This window comes from Carassius carassius, chromosome 43 (assembly GCF_963082965.1).
Source record: "Carassius carassius chromosome 43, fCarCar2.1, whole genome shotgun sequence".
NCBI classification, from domain to species: domain Eukaryota; kingdom Metazoa; phylum Chordata; class Actinopteri; order Cypriniformes; family Cyprinidae; genus Carassius; species Carassius carassius.
In genome coordinates this window covers 24082262-24100358 of record NC_081797.1, presented here as the reverse complement: position 1 = coordinate 24100358, position 18097 = coordinate 24082262, and the positions used below count along the sequence as shown (strand labels likewise).

Here is an 18097-nt window from a genome sequence, read left to right as displayed (position 1 = left end):
TTCTGCATCATTAGTCATTTCGTTCCAAGACAGAATCAGAGTTGTTATTAACATAATAACTTTATTAACTAAATTATTGCTGTAAATAATGAACATGACATCTGAGATCTGAGGACTCGTTAGCTATTTTGTTATTTGTTCTTATATTCAGATACACTGAGGGCAATTAGCCAGCCTTGTTAGCAGAAGCTATTAACACTTAACCCCATCCACCAGCGTGTTACTAAAACAGCCATCAGTCAATGGCTTCAGTGGCGTAGTTCTGCATTAAAGAGCGGCCCTGAAGCTTCTGCAGATGTCTGACTAAACCCCAGATATCCACTGACCCCAGAACCTCGCCTGATGAAATAACTGCAGCAGCAAGAGAGCAGTCTACCTCTTCCTATCTTTCTCGTTCCTGTTGCGTTCTTGTTTATGGTTTGAGCGTTCCTCCAACATGTATTTTTGTTCTTCATTTGGACACATGTCTGTGCAGTTAAATGAAAACAGGATTTTGCCCAAACAGTGCATGCCCTTGACATACGAGTGATGTGTGGAGACTGCAGAGGAAGAAAGCTCCCAGTCAGGGAAAGAGAGATGTGATGGGAAAAGAGAGAAAGAGACTCTTTGATGTTTAAGGCTCTGCAGAAGAGTGGATTTATCTTCAGTTATGTCCACATCAAAGCATGTTTGGTCGCAGATACCTTCACTGGCTTGCAGTGTATTTTATCACATTATTACAGAAATATGCAGTGGCAGGATAATGCATTTATGAGTATTATGTGTTATGCAAATCTTGCCATTTGAGTGTTGACAATGGATATTACACTAATTAATGCTCTCACAATACAATGCCATAATGAATGAAAATCTGTAATTTAGCATTTAGCGTGAGATGAATTCTCGGCTAATGATAATTGTAGGAAGTGTGACAGACGGCTGAGGATGGGGTTTATTGTTTACCACAGAATTGAATTGGACTTGAAAATAAGCTCTCAAATTAATTTAAGGTCCAAGGCCGGATGGGACTAAAGCTACATCCACTTTAATCTGGATACATTTAAAAACACATCCTTGTATTCTCCATTTGAGGCATTTTGAGAACTATAACTTAAATATAATAAGTCTAAAATGAAACAGCAACTCTAGTTTTAGACTTCTTAAAGAATTGCATGACTGAATTTAATAGCATGTATGAATCTACTGAATAAACACTTCAAGCTTTTTTTTTATCAATGCATCACCGATGTCACCCAGCCTATAGTAAAATATACAGTACACTGTAAATAAATCTGTAACATGATCATGGTAACACACATGCAACTTATATAATGCAATAAAGATTAATTAACATACAGCCCTATTATATAAAACTGAGAAGAAAATCTAAGAAGAAACATAGTTATTGAAAAAAAAACATCAAATTTGAAACATAACACAGGGAATTCTGTGAATGTCAAATTGACGGTTATTCACTGTAAATTATACGTTCCTATTCACTTCCAAAAACTGCATACTACTGTAAAATTACATGTAATGTCTAGAACAGTTTTTCCATTGTAGGCCTATATAGAAGGGGAATTTACTGTTAACCATTTAACAAGTTTTTACCGTAAAAATGTTTCCAGTCTTTTACCATAATATTCACTGTACTTTTTTTGTGATACCAGTCACTGGCTACATCAAAACTATTTTCAGCCACAGACCTTGCAAACAAAACACCAAAACAATCGGTCTGAGATTTCCTGAATGAAGTGTTCGCAGCACGATGGAAAACAAACTGTTTGTGGTGGAAATCTGGGTTACGTTATGCACAATCTGATGCAAACAGGATTATTGAAACCCAAACGGATAAGATCTGTAAACCAAACCAAAAAACAGCCATAACTAGAGACACCACACTTTCATTCAAGAGGAGCCACATGTGGCAGAGGCATGATGAATGTGATAATAATAAGAAGAAATAAGATCTAATACCAACATTTCTGAGCTGCCGCCATGAGATGTATTATACTGTACTGACATCTTCAATCCATCGAAGACTCAGTGGAGCACCAAAACCAATTCCAACCAGCACAATAACCCAAAGCAATAAATTGATATATGCTTCAGCAGCGGTGATCATTTATACGCCTCATTACAGAAGACGAGCAAAAAGCATCAGAATCCTCTTTGGAAGCAGAGACTGGAAGCCATAATAAAGCTTTGACTGTTAAAGAAATCACACCATATGGATAAACTCCTATATGATTTTGGTTCAGATATTTGTGATGGAAAGCAAGCGGTTAGTTAACACAGGCTTGTGTCTGTTCTGTTCTATTGCAGTGTAGCACTAACAGATTGGCCAGACACATGGACTTCCTGCCACACGGGCCAATCTCCAGTAACTGTGAGTCAGTAGGAGGCTGACGATATCAACATTCAGCTCTGGCTCTCTTGACTGTACACAGACTCAAGCTATATGCTCGATGTAATAGATAGGACAGCTGTGTTCTTATACTAGGTATAGGTTGCTAAAAAGAGAGGGCCACTTTCAGAGAGACATGGCTTTCTCCACAGGGGAGCTGTGAATTTGTCTTTTTCTGTGTCAAAGCAAGGGTGTGTGTGTTGCACAACATCCCATGAGCCACAGACTTGCCACCTGTCATGTTACATAACGCACAGATGGGGAAGAGTATCGCCGTAGATCACGGACACCAGACCGATTCTTAAAAACAACAACCTGTGACCTGTGTGTCAGAAATGTGTTCTAGCAGGAGCTTTTATAAATGAATGCATGAATTCATGAATAAATACAATCATTCGTTTCTAAAACCTTATATACAGAATTGACTGGAAAATGTATGGAAATTATTCAAAGGAAAAATATATGGTACCTAATGAGACAGAAATCGCTCTTTGTGAACTCAGTCCTCTATAAAAGTCTTGGGAATGCCAAGATTAATACAGACTCGTTAACATTTTTCCTTGTGATAAAAAACAAAGTGTAAATTGTTTCTGCAAAAATAATAAATATCCAATGTGTCCAGGGAATTTATATTTAAACTTCAGCTTTAATTTTTTTTTTTTAATTTATTTGTATTTTTTTAATGACATTAATTTAAACCAGCAAAACAGATTTCTATGGTTTAATCAGCTCTTAAAGCGATGGCAATAAGACCAAATCTAATTTAGAAACAAACTCATCTTCGTCTAAATGTAAATTCTCATTAAATGTTCATTTTAAGGTGAATTATTCCAGTAATTATTCTGTTACTTAACAAATGAAATTCATTAAGTATAGTTCATGTACATAAAGTTGTTTGTGTTTTAGTAAAATCTGAAGCTATTGAGTTCACAGTATGATATAAAAGTTTCACCTATCATTTGGATATTATTATTAGTGTTTATTTATTTATTTTCACAATATTAACAATATAAATATCTTTATATTGTGATATCCCATTACAAAGATATAAATTTGCTCGGGCCTTCCACTCATATTTTTTAAGCTAGTGATTCTGCATTGTGTTGAGAGCAAAGTTACACAGTCCAGACCGATGGAAATCAAACTGATTCAACCCACAAATAATTCATTTACGCAGCATTGCATTTAGCTAACAATATGACAGAAGCTCCTGATGGTCAGCCAGCAGCCCCTTAACGTCCCGTACAGACGGGCTCTGAGAGGGGTGCAGAGTTACCCAGCCCGCTCTGCCTCTCTGATCTATATAAAGCATCTGTTAGTGGGGCAGGGCGATGTTAAACTCCTGTGTGCCAAGAGCGGAGGGGAACCAGAGATGAATTATACAAGGTTTTCAGATGGGGGAGACGGGACAAACACACTGACCTCATTTCCTTCGCTCGGATCCCTCAAGCAAGAAAAGCTCTTTATGTCAACCTGCATTTTAAAAAACATTTTCCTAAATACTTATTTTGTTCTGTAGCTCTCAGATACTTTTCAGATGGCAGTGCATCTTTCTTTTTTCTTTTTTTGGTTACAGTAGAATACAAATAATGCTCTCAATCTTAGTCTAGCCATGTTCTAGCTCTTCGCTCGGCCTTAGATGCATTACATCAACACTAATCCAGCTGCATTCGTCAACAGCTGTCTTCACATGACATCTGGCTGAATTTCATGAAGCCTGTCGATAACACACCAAATGTGTGTCTCTCTGTGTGTGTGTCTCTGTGTGTGTGTGTGTGTGTGTGTGTGTGTACTGGTATACTGTATATGGTTTATGAGGACACAAATGTGTATAAGACATGGGTAAAGCAACATAAACATGGTTTATGAGGACACTTCCTGTGTCCCCTTAAAACAAAAGGCTTAAAACACATACAAAACAGTGTTGTATGAAATTCAAAAACTGCCAGTAGTTTTCTGTAAGGGGTAGTTTTAGGTGTAGTGCGACAGAAAATACAGTTTATACAGTATAAAAACCATTACGCAAATCCAAGTGTCTGTGTGTGTGTGTGTGTGTGTGTGTGTGTGTGTGACAATTTTTCTATGCCATTTAAACCCATTCACAAATTTAGGTCCCACTTTATATCGGGTGGCCTTAGCTACTATGTACATAATTACAATTAATCATGTGTTACAATGCACTTATTGTGTATATACATGTTTGTACAGTGCACTTATATTTTTTAAAGAAATACCTGCATGTTTACAGCTTAATTTCTGTAATTACATTTATATTTACACTGTTGACCAGTCCCTTACAGCTTAACCCACCCTTAAACCTACCCATAGCACCAAACCTGTCCCTAACCTTACCATATCCCATCTCAATAGCAGCAGAAGTGTTTTACAACACAGTATGAACACAATAATTACACTGTACTATGTGTGTAAGTGCATAGTAGTTAAGGACACTTAATATATGGGACCCAAGTTTAAAAGCAGCACGTGTTAAAGGCAGTACAACATATATTTATATGCTACGTTACACTTTTGTAGACTTTAGATGCTAAAGTACTTTTTCTTTTTCTTAGAGTGCATGTAGAAAGTGCAGGCTTACACATTCAGAAGAGAAGACTAGTGTACACTATTCTTACAGATCACACTCGCTGAAGGAGATGCTGATCTCCGTCAAAGATGACATTAGTTCCAGTTCATTAGTCACAGTTCGAAATGGAACCACATTGCATTGTGGGATACAGTATTTGCCATTATGTGACACAGTATTTCCAGCAGTATTCCCTACACATTTTATTAAATATAGTTGTCTTATAATATGCAATAGTGCAGCTGATAACTGCAGTCAGTGGATCTGTTTAAAATGCAGCAAATGCATAAATATTTCAAGATGCCTTGCAAAACACTTGAGTCGTCTTGAGATATTTATATACAGTATAATTATCTAGGTTCATAACTTGCCTGAGTAGAAACTGTATGAACTGTGAAATACAAAGCCAACATCAACATTTTGAAATTGAAATTGAATTGCAGGTTTGAGGTTGAGAATCGAACTGTCCAGGTGGGACATGTGTGCAGCAGGAATACACACACACACACACTGATAATCTCACTCAGTCACAAGGTCCTAAATCCAAGGATCTTCCAGGATCGCAGATTTTTCGCCCCTGACACAGCAAATTTCACTTGCAAAAAAACAGAATCCGTATTCCTTGAAATGAATAAACAGTGAAATGCACTGAATCAGAATATGTGCTACATATATTCATATTGAATAAAAGCTTGTTTATCACATATTAAACTTTCCTTTGAATCATCAACATCTTGGATTTATTTTTGTTCATTAAATTTAGGAACTGCCAAAGGACACAAAATGTCCTTTTCCTCCTCAAAATGTGTCTAAAATGAGGTATCTTTTAGAAAAGTCTTTGCAGGCACACAAAATTGCTTCTCCTATAAATTCTGTATAAACCTCAGTTTTAACAAGAGCTAAACAGAATTTCACAATGTAGACTCATTTTAAAGAGGACTCATCAATGTTTTAACCATGGAAGAAAGCAGGTTTAACACTGATTTTACTTTGCAAAATGTATGCAGTGGGAAACAATGCAGTGCTAGAATGTTATGTTGTTGTTTTGCAACAGACAATCAATCAATCAATCATAAACTGCCTCAGTGCTCACCTCATTAAATGTTCATGTGTCTTGTACAATCTCAGAAACTTTCAGGCTGTGTTCAGTTTATGTTCAGTGTGAAATCTCAAAATCACCTGTGCATGATGACCTGTTCTGTATTAATGTGGTTGAAACGATTGGCATTGCAACCGTGCTACATCAGTTTTGAGAAACAGCCATGACTAGCTTCTTCTTTTTTTTATATATTATTTTTTTTATAAAGCATCTTGCAATGGTGGTTGCATCTTGTATCTTATACAGAAACACAACACTCTCTATGTACCCCGTAACAAAACATGGGAAATAACCACTGATAGCACACATATTGCTGGTGGAGAGTTGTTCACATGCAAGCAGCATTCACATCATCTTCAAATGAAAGTAAATATCTACTTATTTATGCAGCAAAAGGGGTTACAAGCAGATTTTTCTCCAAAGTATTTCCCTCTTGAGTCTCGATCCCATGATGCTATAGGAAGAAGATATTTTAGGGCTGAGCATTTGAGACTCAGGAGCCTCGTGCTGAATTCTGAGTACTTAAGATGTGAGAGAATCTCAGTCCTGCATATGTTGTATATGTGTTTGTTCTCTCTCTGTGTGCTTGGGGTTTGGAATGGTTTTTAATTAAATGGTTATATGGAATCATGTATCCAGATTTGACAGCAGCTTCTTTGTATTTTTGTATTCAAGTGTTTTGTTTTTATGGTGAGTTTCGGCACATTGCTATTTCAGTTCATTCATGTTTTGGAATGGGAAGCAGCGGAGAGTATATTCACTTAGCATTAACAAAGATGTTTATATTTTATCTGAATGTAAATTAATTTCTACCTTTATATCTGTTATGCATGAGATCAGGTTTGTTAGGGGCCATATGGGTCAATCTGTGTATACACTGAGAATAGCCCTGTCATAATACATTCATAGACTGAAAATTGCTCCCAAGAGGATTATGTGGCCTTCATCAGAATTACTGTCCACTGTTAGTGAAATGGGAGCTGTAAAACATTAACCTAGCAATTAAACCTTGATATTACTTCTCTGATGTTAAATTCACTTTAAGGTAAATACCTTAAATATTTTACCTTATATTATGTCTTAGCCTGCCCGTCCCTCCAAAGTAGTATGTGAAAGCAATTGCATTTCAAACATGTAGTTTATGTGACTTTGAATTATTATATAATTAGGTACTGAATGGAGGTTCAAAATGTTGACAGAGTTAGGCTGGTTGTTCAATATGTCAACAACTGAATAAGCACAATGTCACAACATCAATAGTTTTTCAACGTGTCTTACGTACTAAAAAGTACAGTGTATGTTTTCTTTTGTTTTTTGCAAGTCTACACACAATTAACAAAAACGAGACACAGTCCGATAGGTCTAACTCAATCTGACATGATGACATCATTATCCTATGGCACAGCTGATTGGTTCTCTCCTGTATCAGTAGCCAATGAGGTCGCTGCTCAGCATTCAAATATATGACTAGTGCTTGCTGTAGAAGTTTGCAGCTTGCTTCAGAAACCCTCCACCTTCCTCCACCTGTGTAGATCTGCTATGAGGTGATTCATGTTATATGGGGGTTATTTCATGTATGTTATATGTGCAGCAGCAGTATGTCTTACATGCTCACAGCAGTATGTTGTGGATGAAACAGTAGCAGTGTAGCAGATCTATTCCACCAAGACCAAACACATTAACATTGTCATGTACATTACCATGCCTATCCCTCCAAGAATTGCCATGACGTAACTTTTATTACAGATTTTTTTTTTTATCTCATCGCTGATCATTCATTCATTCATTCATTCATGCACTGTGAACTGACAATTAATTAATAAATAATTGTAATTTTATAAAAAACATTGATAATCATAAACTGTTACATTTTGTTAAAAATTAAACCTTATTATAAAGTGTTGTCAGTTTTTCTTTATCAGCTAGTTTATGTCCCGTTTAATGGGAATCATTATCTGTATAAAAAATAGCTTCTTCTGAATCTGCTTTCTGTGACTATTGCAAACCAAACAGCATCTGGCCTACGTGGTTTTGAAACGTAGTTAGTAAATCCTTTATCCTTAGATGACCTTGTTAGTCAATAAAGACTGACTGTGCTTCCAGGAGTTATATAATTAAGTAAATGTAATACACTGGTTATCCTTGATGTGATCATAGCTTTGCATTTGATAATGTAAGTGAGTTTTAATGGTACTATATTGCATTACAGAGTATTTGTCTCAAATACAGTTGACACCGACACTTGAGACATGGACAACAGAACAGAAAATGCCTTTCTAGAGATAATTTAATGTCATATTTTTATATATCTCATCTATGTGTTTCTCTGTTTCTCTTCCAGCAGGGATGAACACCAGTATAAGTGAGATTTTGAAGGAGAAAACGCTAAAGTCATCTCGCCGCAGTTTGCCGTGTCTGGCTCAGAGTCAGACACATCCTCAGAACCTCAATCACTTCCTGTCTGTGCCTCTGAGTCCTGAACCCAAAACATACGCTCACAGCGTCAGTGCCTCCTGCGCACACATCACACCTCCTTCCACAGGTAAGCACTAGCAAACTTGTCTTTGTGTTTTAATATGCTTGTAATTAGCAAACAAACCTATTAACCTGCTAAGAAAGCATGCCTTATGAAACGTAGTAATCATATCAACTAGGGCTGGGATAAACGATTATTTTTTAAACGATTAATCCAGCGATTATTTTTTCGATGCATCGATTAATCTAACGATTAATTTTTTCCGGACCGATTTCATTTCGATTATCTCCCCATTCATTGACTACTAACAATTTATACATGTTGATTTACATATCTGAATGAAAAAAAAACATAAATTCCTTAACATTGCAATATGTTTATTGCTCTTAAAATTACAAAATAAAAGACTGACTAAGAATGCATTACTTTGCACTTGTAGAGATAGCATTCAATAAAACCCTGAAGCCTTGAAAACACATAGCTTACTGAAACAAGCTTACTGAACACATAGGGCCTAGCTTACTGAAAAAAGTTCTTTCAGATGAAAATAACAACAACTTGATATCTAGCATTCAATAAAAAAGGTCACCCAAAATACTTGTTTAGAGCAATTGAAAGAATACAGTATGTAAATGTAAACTTGAGGGCTTTAAGCTAATACAGAGAGTGCTTTTACAAAAAAAAATTAACAGTGGGAGCCAGCAGCCTGTCATGGAGAAAAAAAAATCTCTGAATGCTCAACGTAAACTTTGGCGTTCCGCCCTTTTTCTATCGTGTCTAATGATTTTGGTTAATATGCACGTGCACGAGGGAGGGAGAGAGAGAGAGAGAGCAAGACAGCGCTCGTGTAGTTTGAAGACTGTGAGTGCGCGAGCGCGCGTGAAACTTTGGTGTTTCGCCCTTTTTCTATAGTGTTTAATGATCTTGATTAATATGCACAAGGGAGGGAGAGAGCAAGAAGCGCTCGTGTTGTTTGAAGACTGTGAGTGCGCGCGCACAGCCGGGGCTCTCTCTCGTACGCGCCCTGTCAGGCGCAGCACAGTCATTATATTCTACATCACTCACCGATCAAATAAGGCTTTGACAGCCGCCAAAAAAAAAGATCAATGCAGAAAAACCCCTGGATTGGTTATATAACGTTGGACAGAATGTTGATCCGGCCATCGCGTATATTCAGCGCACATAAGGTAAACGTTTTGCAAACGTTTTTTAGAGAATTAAAAACAGGTCGACGAATCGATGCGCATATTTTGCGTCGACGTATTTTTTGCGTCGACGTCATCGATGACCTCGACGCGTTGTCCCAGCCCTAATATCAACCTTTTGGGCTTCCATTGTGAGATAGCCTATGGTAATACCAACACAATACCATGATTATGCATAAGTATTTTACATATTGACAGACCCAAAAGCTCACTCTGCGATTTATTTCAGTTAGCATGAGGACATGATACTGGCTGCATCTTGTTCTGTGGAGTTAAATGTTGAACAGGGTGATGTTTCCACACATAGAGATAAAAGACACACACAGTCCCTCCGTCCATGAGGATTTAACCAATGTGTTAACTCATGCTGTAGACAAACTCAGTTAGAATTGGCCTGAGGAAGAACTGAAAGTGTCCCACATTAATTAAGACAAATTCATCCTCCTCATAGGCGGCTTTCTTTCTTCCAGGATCTCAACTACAAGTTTTTGAGGTCCTGGGAGCAGCCTTATTTGACTCAATTACGTCACCCATGTTAAATAATTGTTCATCTATCATGGGGCTGACAGAGCATGGAAATCAGCTTGTCCTGGAGAAGAGCACTATTACCTTCTAGGACATGTAAAGTTAAATCTATTATGATTTGCTCGGACATCACAGTACACTGCTGACCTCAAAGCATACGGCATGCACGATTGGCCTTTCAGTGGCTGGTATGACTGCCATGAAGCAGCACCTGTGGTTAAACCTGGCTCAGCAGTCCAGTTGAAAGCTGGACCTCCTGATCTGCCAGATAAGATCAGCCCTGGTGATGGGTTCTGAGGGCAAGCCCCCTTGGGGGAGATTGTGTCACACAAAAACATGGTGTGTTCTTTGTTTCTCAGTGCCCTCAAGGGACTATCTTGTTAAACCACCACTTTCTGTGTTTTGGCAGCAGTTCTTAGTGAATTCTCTGCACAGCACCGCTGCTGGAGCGTAGTGCCTGCCCCCTCCTCAGAGGGTACTGGGGCACAAGAGGTTGTTAGGACTATCTTCCTAGTCATCATGCGCATCATGAGTGACTTAATAGCAGAGAACAGCCAAAATTCAGAACCAAGGGATAGATTGGAAAAGCAGTGTCCAACAGTTCTTAGTTGGCCAACGTGCCCTAAAAGCCTATTGTACATTGAATTGTTGGACACTGCTTTTCCAATCTATCCCTTGGTTCTGAGTTTTGGCTGTTCTCTGCTATTAAGTCACTTACCCCGCATATCTCAAGCTCTGCCTCATGTCAGTCAGATAGATAAGAGTGAGCATTTTGATACCTTTGATCATTTGATCATTAAGTCATGGCTTAATGGCTAGAGAATCAGGCTTGTAACTCAAAGGACATGGGTTCAAGTCTGAGGCTGTAATCAAATATTTAAGTAATAGTTTAAGAGTGCCACATGATAAACGTTTCCTTAACTGAGAGCCCATGAGCACGGATGACAGTATGCAGGTCACATACTTCTAGGGCTTCATACATTAGCAGAGTACCACAGCCAGTGAGATGAATTGGGATGTTTTCTCAAGGTTTTATGGACCTCTTTGGTGCAAATCAAATCAGGTCCAATCCATGAACTATTGTCAATCAGGTAATTGTTTAGTTCTAGTGTTGTTTTTCGAACTGTCACTACAGAAGGCAGACCATAACATGCTGTTCTCTTACGAGAGCTCTCTCGTACTGCGACTTAGCTAAGACGCTACGGGAAAAGTCTCTTTTCACGAAATACTGAAGCAAAAAATTATCCTTAATTTTGTATTTTTGTAAAGTGCATTTGCAGCAGTACACAGCCATAGGCGAGACGGCTCGTTCGCTCATTGGCTTGTTCTGCGGCAACTGCACAGCCTATCGAGCGCGGGCTGATGCAACATCAGACCAATAAGGTTGGTCTGATGTTGTAAGTCTTGGCTCCTTGCAACTTCCCGCCGAAACGGGTGTGGCCCAACCTATAAAAGGAGCTCGAAAAGGCTGACACACCTGATTTTTCATCTCTTCAGCGAAGCTCACGCATCGCTGGATCACGGAGGAAGCAAGCGACATCTGAGAAAGCACATCAGCAGGACGAGCCATTCTGAAGCTGCTGGCATCGCCGCCTTCCACTGCCGTTCCTGCTGCGCTATCTGGCGCCTATATCCTTTCAATCCTGTTATATCCAAGCTGTTCTTTATGTGTGTGTGTGTGTTCGCCCTGCGACACACACTCGTAAAAGAGCTCGCGACTTTTTTAAGATGCCTTCCTGCGGCTCGTCAGAGCCCCACTCAGCGAGGGAGACCGGTACGTCATCTGTGTCTCCTGCCTGGGTGAAGATCATGCAGCGCTCGCGCTCGCTGACGGCGGATGCCCCCACTGCGAGCTGTTGCCATGGTGATGCTCTGAGGACTCGCCTGGCCTTTTTATCTGAGCCTGCATTCTCCGCTGCGCTGAGGCGCCGTAAAAGCATCGCTTCCAGCGGATTCCGGAACCGTCTTCAGCTCAACCGAGCTCGCCGGTTCGCCCTGCTTCACCGCCCCCCCCTGCATCGCTTCCCGGTGGGCAGCGCCCGCTGTTTGCCGGCGCGTCGTCCGAGGAAGTCGATCTCAGGGCCGCGTCGGGGGAAGAGGACACGCGCTCTCTGCTAGCTTCAGGCAGTGAGGGCTGGGCGAGCTCCGAGGATCTCGCCCCTTCTGCTCAGAAGCCCAGCAGACGAGCTGACATCGAGAAGGAGCCGGGGCGAATGCTCGTGTTGGCCGCGATGAGTCTCGGCCGCGAGTGGTTTGCACCAGCGCCCCCCCTCTCGTTCCCGGCTGGATGGTATTTCCCTTTTGGATGAGCGTACTTCTCAAAGCCCGCCTCATTTCTTCCTGAGCTTCACGAAGAGGTGGCGAAGGCTTGGAACGCTCCATATTCAGCACGAACTCATTCGTCTGTCTCACTAGCATTCTCCACACTGATGATGCTAAAAACAGGAACTACCACTCACTTCCGCCGGTGGAACAGGCGATAGCGACGCACCTTTGTCCGCCCTCTGCTGGACGGCAGCAAAAGCGGTGTTGCCATCTAAAGCGTGCTGTGTGACGCTGCGTCGGCACTACTAACGTTATCACAACAGCTTCAGCAACGCAGCTCGAGACCCCCGTTCTCGCTCTACCGGCCGTTGCCCCACGCCCCGGGGACCACGGCAGAGGATTACGGTGAGGCCGGGAGCCCCGAAGCCATCCTAGGAAAGCCATCTATGCATGCTGCATGACGCTGCGTCGGCACTACACACGATGGCTGCTTCATCGAAGCGCCGGTGTACGAGTTCCGCTGTGGCCGGGCTCTCACCTAAGCGCGCCGCTGTTTCAGTTCCAGAGATTGTGACTGTTTCAGCGTTTTTTGCAATGCGCAAGCCGGTACGGTTGCCCGCTTGCCTGCACACGAAAACCATTATCACGGCTACCCAGATATTTCCCGAAAAAGGTGTAATTTCTGGTGTCCCGGCCACGGCCGATGGTGCTATAAATGTAGTGACGATGCCCACTGCTCAGTGCCCATCTCCACATATAAGCACAGCCCTTAACACAGGGCTCGCGCCCATAAAAGCGACTCAAGTCGATCACGCACACTACATAGTAGACGTGCCCACTCCTCAGTGCCCACAATCACTATGTCACACGCATCATGTGGTTTCTGTAAAAACGAAACCCGTGCACGTTCGTCCGGCCACGGCCGATGGTGCTATAAATGTAGTGACGATGCCCACTCCTCAGTGCCCATCTCCACATGTAAGCACAGCCCTGCACACAGGGCCTGCGCCCATAAAAGCGACTCAAGTCGATCGCGCACACTGCATAGTAAGCGTGCCCACCCCTCAGTGCCCACAATTACTATGTCACACGCGTCAAGTGGTTTCTGTAAAAAACAAAACCCGTGTACGCTCGTCCAGCCACGGCCGATGGTGCTATAAATGCAGTGACGATGCCCACTCCTCAGTGCCCATCTCCACATGTAAGCACAGCCCTGCACACAGGGCTCGCGCACATAAGATCGACACAGATCGGTCGAGCGCGCCCCATAGTAAACGTGCCCACCCCCCAGTGCCCACTGGCTTCTGTAAAAACGAGGCCCGTGCACGTACGCTCTGCACAGGCAGACAGCGAGTTGAAAGTGGTAAATGTGCACATATGCAGCCCACTGTTACTCGCAGACATATCGAGTCCCACGGGACCTGCTCAGCCTTCCCCCAGTCGGTTAAGCGCCGGGACGGGGTCGAGGAGGAGCGATCTGCCCGCTGTGACCCGAGCGCCGCCGTTGCCCGGTCAACAGAGCGCGCTTCGCATCCAGCCCTTAGCCATTCATGCAGATGCATGGTCAGCGCTTCCATGGGTTTCGGATTGGGTGCTAGGCATTATAAAGAGAGGCTACTCGCTACAGTTTTTTTCGACGCCCTCCGCTCTTCAGCGCGCGTCGAAACTACGGTCAAAACAGAAGTAGCACACATACTTCGGGCCGAAATATCAAAACTGTTGAGCAAAGGGGCTGTAGAGCCTGTGTCTCAAGCTCAAAGCGAAGGGGGGGCTGTACAGCAGATACTTTCTGGTGCCCAAGAGAGACGGGGGTCTCAGGCCCATACTGGATCTAAGACAGCTGAACAAGGCATTGATGAAACGCAGTTTCAAAATGCTTATGACCAGGAAACTCCTCGCGCAGATTCGCACAGGGGACTGGTTCATGTCAATAGATCTGAGGGACGCGTATTTTCGAATACAGATAGCGTCAAACCACAGGCGATATTTGAGATTCGCCTTCGAGGGCCAGGCATACCAGTTTACAGTCCTCCGTGGCTCCTCGTACGTTTACGAGGTGCATGGATGCAGCGCTCGCTCCTCTCAGACTCAGAGGCATACGAGTGCTGAATTATTTGGACGACTGGCCCGATCACGAGCGGAGCTCGTGGACCACAGGGCCGTTTTACTCAATCACCTCGAGAAGCTCGGCCTCAGTGTCAATTGGGCGAAGAGTTCGCTGAACCCCAGTCAGACGATCCTGTTTGTGGGTATAGTTCTGAACTCGTGTTCCATGACGGCGCGGCTGTCACCACAGCGCGCGATGGGCATTCAGCGCGCAGCGAGTTCTTTCCGCTGCGGCGCGACCGTGTCGCTCAAACACTGTCAAAAGATGCTGGGTCTCATGGCCTCAGCGTCTTCGGTTCTGTGGCTGGGCCTGCTCCGCATGCGCCCCTTGCAGTTCTGGCTGAAGGCTCGGGTGCCGCGCAGAGCGTGGGCGTCTGGCCGGCTGCATTTCAAGGTCGATCAGAGCTGTATTGCGGCTCTAGCACCTTGGACAGTGAACGGCTGGTACCGATCAGGTGTATGTCTGGGGACTTCACCGAGTGTGAAAATGGTGTCGACGGACGCCTCCACTTCGGGATGGGGAGTGCTGCTCGAAGGCAGACAGTCCTTTGGCCTATGGTCAAAACGGGAAAAGCTCCATCATATCAACTGCCTGGAAACACTGGCAGTGGAGAACGCGCTGACGCGCTTTTGTCCCCATATCAAGGATCACCACGTCGTGGTCCGTGCGGACAACATGTCCGTGGTGTCCTACATAAATCGCCAGGGCGGTCTCGGGTCCCGAATACCTGTGCAGGGTGACGGAACGCCTCCTGGTTTGGGCTCAGCGCAACGTGCGCTCGCTGAGAGCAGTGCATGTGCCTGGACTGCAGAATCTGGGTCCAGACAGGCTGTCCAGAGGCAATGTTCCTACGGCGATTGGTCTCTACACCCGCAAACAGTCCGGCTGTTGTGGGAGAGATTTGGCATGGCGGAGGTGGACCTCTTTGCGTCCCACGAAAACGCTCACTGCCCCGTGTTCTTTTCCAAGAACGAAAGCGCGCTGTCACGGAGATGGCCGTGCTGCCCGCTTTATGCGTTCCCTCCCGTCTCCCTCCTTCCGCAGGTGATAGAACGGGTGAGAGAAACGAGATGTTCAATACTGCTCGTAGCACCTCTTTGGAAGAACCAACCATGGTTACCAGATTTGATGCAGTTAGCAGATGTCGCCCCGTAGCCGATACCGTTGAGGACGGACCTCCTCTCGCAGGCCAGGGGCTCGATTTGGCACCCTCAACCGGAGTTGTGGTCCCTCAATGTGTGGGCGCTCAACGGTTACCCGCTGATCTCGCAGTGGGAGTGCTAAATACCATCACTCAGGCTAAAACTCCGTCGACACGACGTCTGTATGCCTCGAAGTGGTCGGTGTTCTCCAGCTGGTGCACAGCTCGAGGTTATTCACCCCTTAGTTGTGAGGTGACGGAGGTCCTCTCCTTCCTACAGGAGCTGTTGGATAAGGGCAGAGCCCCATCCACGCTCAAAGTTTATGTGGCGGCCATCACGGCGTTTTCTGAAACGACGTCCGGTCAGTCAATAGGAAGGAACGATTTAGTCATCCGGTTCCTCAGAGGAGCTAGGAGGCTGAATCCTCCCAGACCTCCGTCAGTCCCTATGTGGGACCTCGCGGCGGTTTTGGAGGCCACGAAGGGTCCCCCTTTTGAGCCTATCCAATCGGTTAGCCTTCAGCATCTGTCGTTCAAGACAGTATTCTTGTTGGCTCTCGCTTCTGTGAAGCGTGTGGGTGATTTGCATTTGGGTGTCGTGCTTGGAGTTTGGGCCCAATGACTCAAGGGTCATACTCAAACCTAGGCACAGTTATGTGCTGAAATCACACCGTTTCGGGCTCAGGTTATTGCCCTGTCTGCCCTGCCGGTGTCAGGGGAGGATGGAGACTCAAGTCTTCTTTGCCCTGTCAGGGTTTTAAGAGCTTATGTGTCTCGCTCTGCTGCCTTTCGGCAGACGGAGCAGCTGTTTGTCTCGTTCGGTGGACGTTCCAAGGGAATGGCTGTTTCGAGACAGACTCTATCCAGATGGATAGTTGACGCCATGGCGTTAGCTTACGCTTCCAGGGGCCTTCAGTGCCCGTTGGGTGTCAGAGCACACTCCACAAGAGGCGTCGCCTCGTCATGGGCGTGGTCTACTGGGATCTCCTTGCAGGATCTATGTATGGCGGCAGGTTGGGCCTGGCCGTCTACATTTATCAGGTTCTATAACCTGGAGGTCCCCGCCTTGAAAGCAAGGCTGTTGTCGGTATAGTCGAATCAGGGCCCAGAGGGGAATTCTGAGTTCACGAGCGCTATGCGCTGCCGACTGTTATATGGGCAGTATTGCGTAAGACCCGCATTGCCACATTGGTCAGGCCTTGCCTCGGCTGTGTGATGTCATATTGCCGCATCTACGGATGCTGCTAGATATAGGACGGAGGGCTTTTTCCCTTTTCTGTCCTGAACTCTCTGTGAGTCCCTCAGGTGACTGTGCACTGTAAATCCTGGGCGTTGCTTTAGGTTTATTGGTGTGTGATCCCTGCGCGCACGGCGTTTTACATTGGGTTCCCGTAGCGTCTTAGCTAAGACGCAGTACGAGAGAGCCCTCGTAAGAGAACGTACTCGGTTACTAAACGTAACCTCGGTTCTCTCTAGAAAAGCGAACGAGTACTGCGTTCTCTGCCGTGCGCACGATTCACTCTGGTTCGCTTCGGCGATGAAATAAATCAGGTGAGTCAGCCTTTTCGAGCTCCTTTTATAGGTTGGGCCACACCCGTTTCGGCGGGAAGTTGCAAGGAGGGCGCGAAGCGCCCTTATTGGTCTGATGTTGCATCAGCCCGCGCTCAATAGGCTGTGCAGTTGCCGCAGAACAAGCCAATGAGCGAACGAGCCATCTCGCCTATGGCTGTGTACTGCTGCAAATGGGTTTACAAAAATACAAAATTAAGGATAATTTTTTTGCTTCAGTATTTCGTGAAAAGAGACTTTTCCCGTAGCGTCTTAGCTAAGACGCAGTACTCGTTCGCTCTTCTAGAGAGAACCGAGGTTACGTTTAGTAACCGAGTACGATTTCACCAACCCCAACCCCCCAACTGAGCTTCATTTCTACCAAGTTTTTTTTTTTTTTTTTTGTCACCAATGGAGTTTTGGTTACTTGCCACTGTCGCCTTTTGCTTGCAATTGCTGGCAATATTGTTGACTTGATTGCACAGATACTTTTTGAAGAGAACTGAACTGAGCTGGACGATAACATAACTGAATCAACGAAGAACTTCTGGAATTACATTTGTTTCAATAAAAATGAACTAAACTTTATAAAACTGAACGTAACTTTTTCAGAAACTATCAAAAATATGCCATTAAAAAAGAAGAAAAACACAATGAAAATTAAAAAAAGAACAGTTGCACAAAATTAATAGACTCTTCAATAATGCTTCATTCTTCGTTAATGTTTTTCAAAGATTCGTTTTCGCTAATCGTGGATTCTG

The 18097-nt window shown here is 43.8% G+C and overlaps 1 protein-coding gene across 3 annotated transcripts in view; it reads left to right on the top strand.

The window, feature by feature from the left end:
* The window catches only part of LOC132124628 (anoctamin-3-like), a 93900-nt gene that overhangs the window by 3441 nt on the left and 72362 nt on the right, over positions 1-18097 (top strand). For 2 of the 3 annotated variants that reach the window (XM_059535734.1, XM_059535733.1), the window contains exon 2: positions 8411-8611. In XM_059535734.1, coding sequence (XP_059391717.1) covers positions 8411-8611 — 201 coding nt within the window. The remainder of the gene's footprint in view (positions 1-8410; positions 8612-18097) is intronic. The other variant, XM_059535735.1, reaches the window with a different exon arrangement.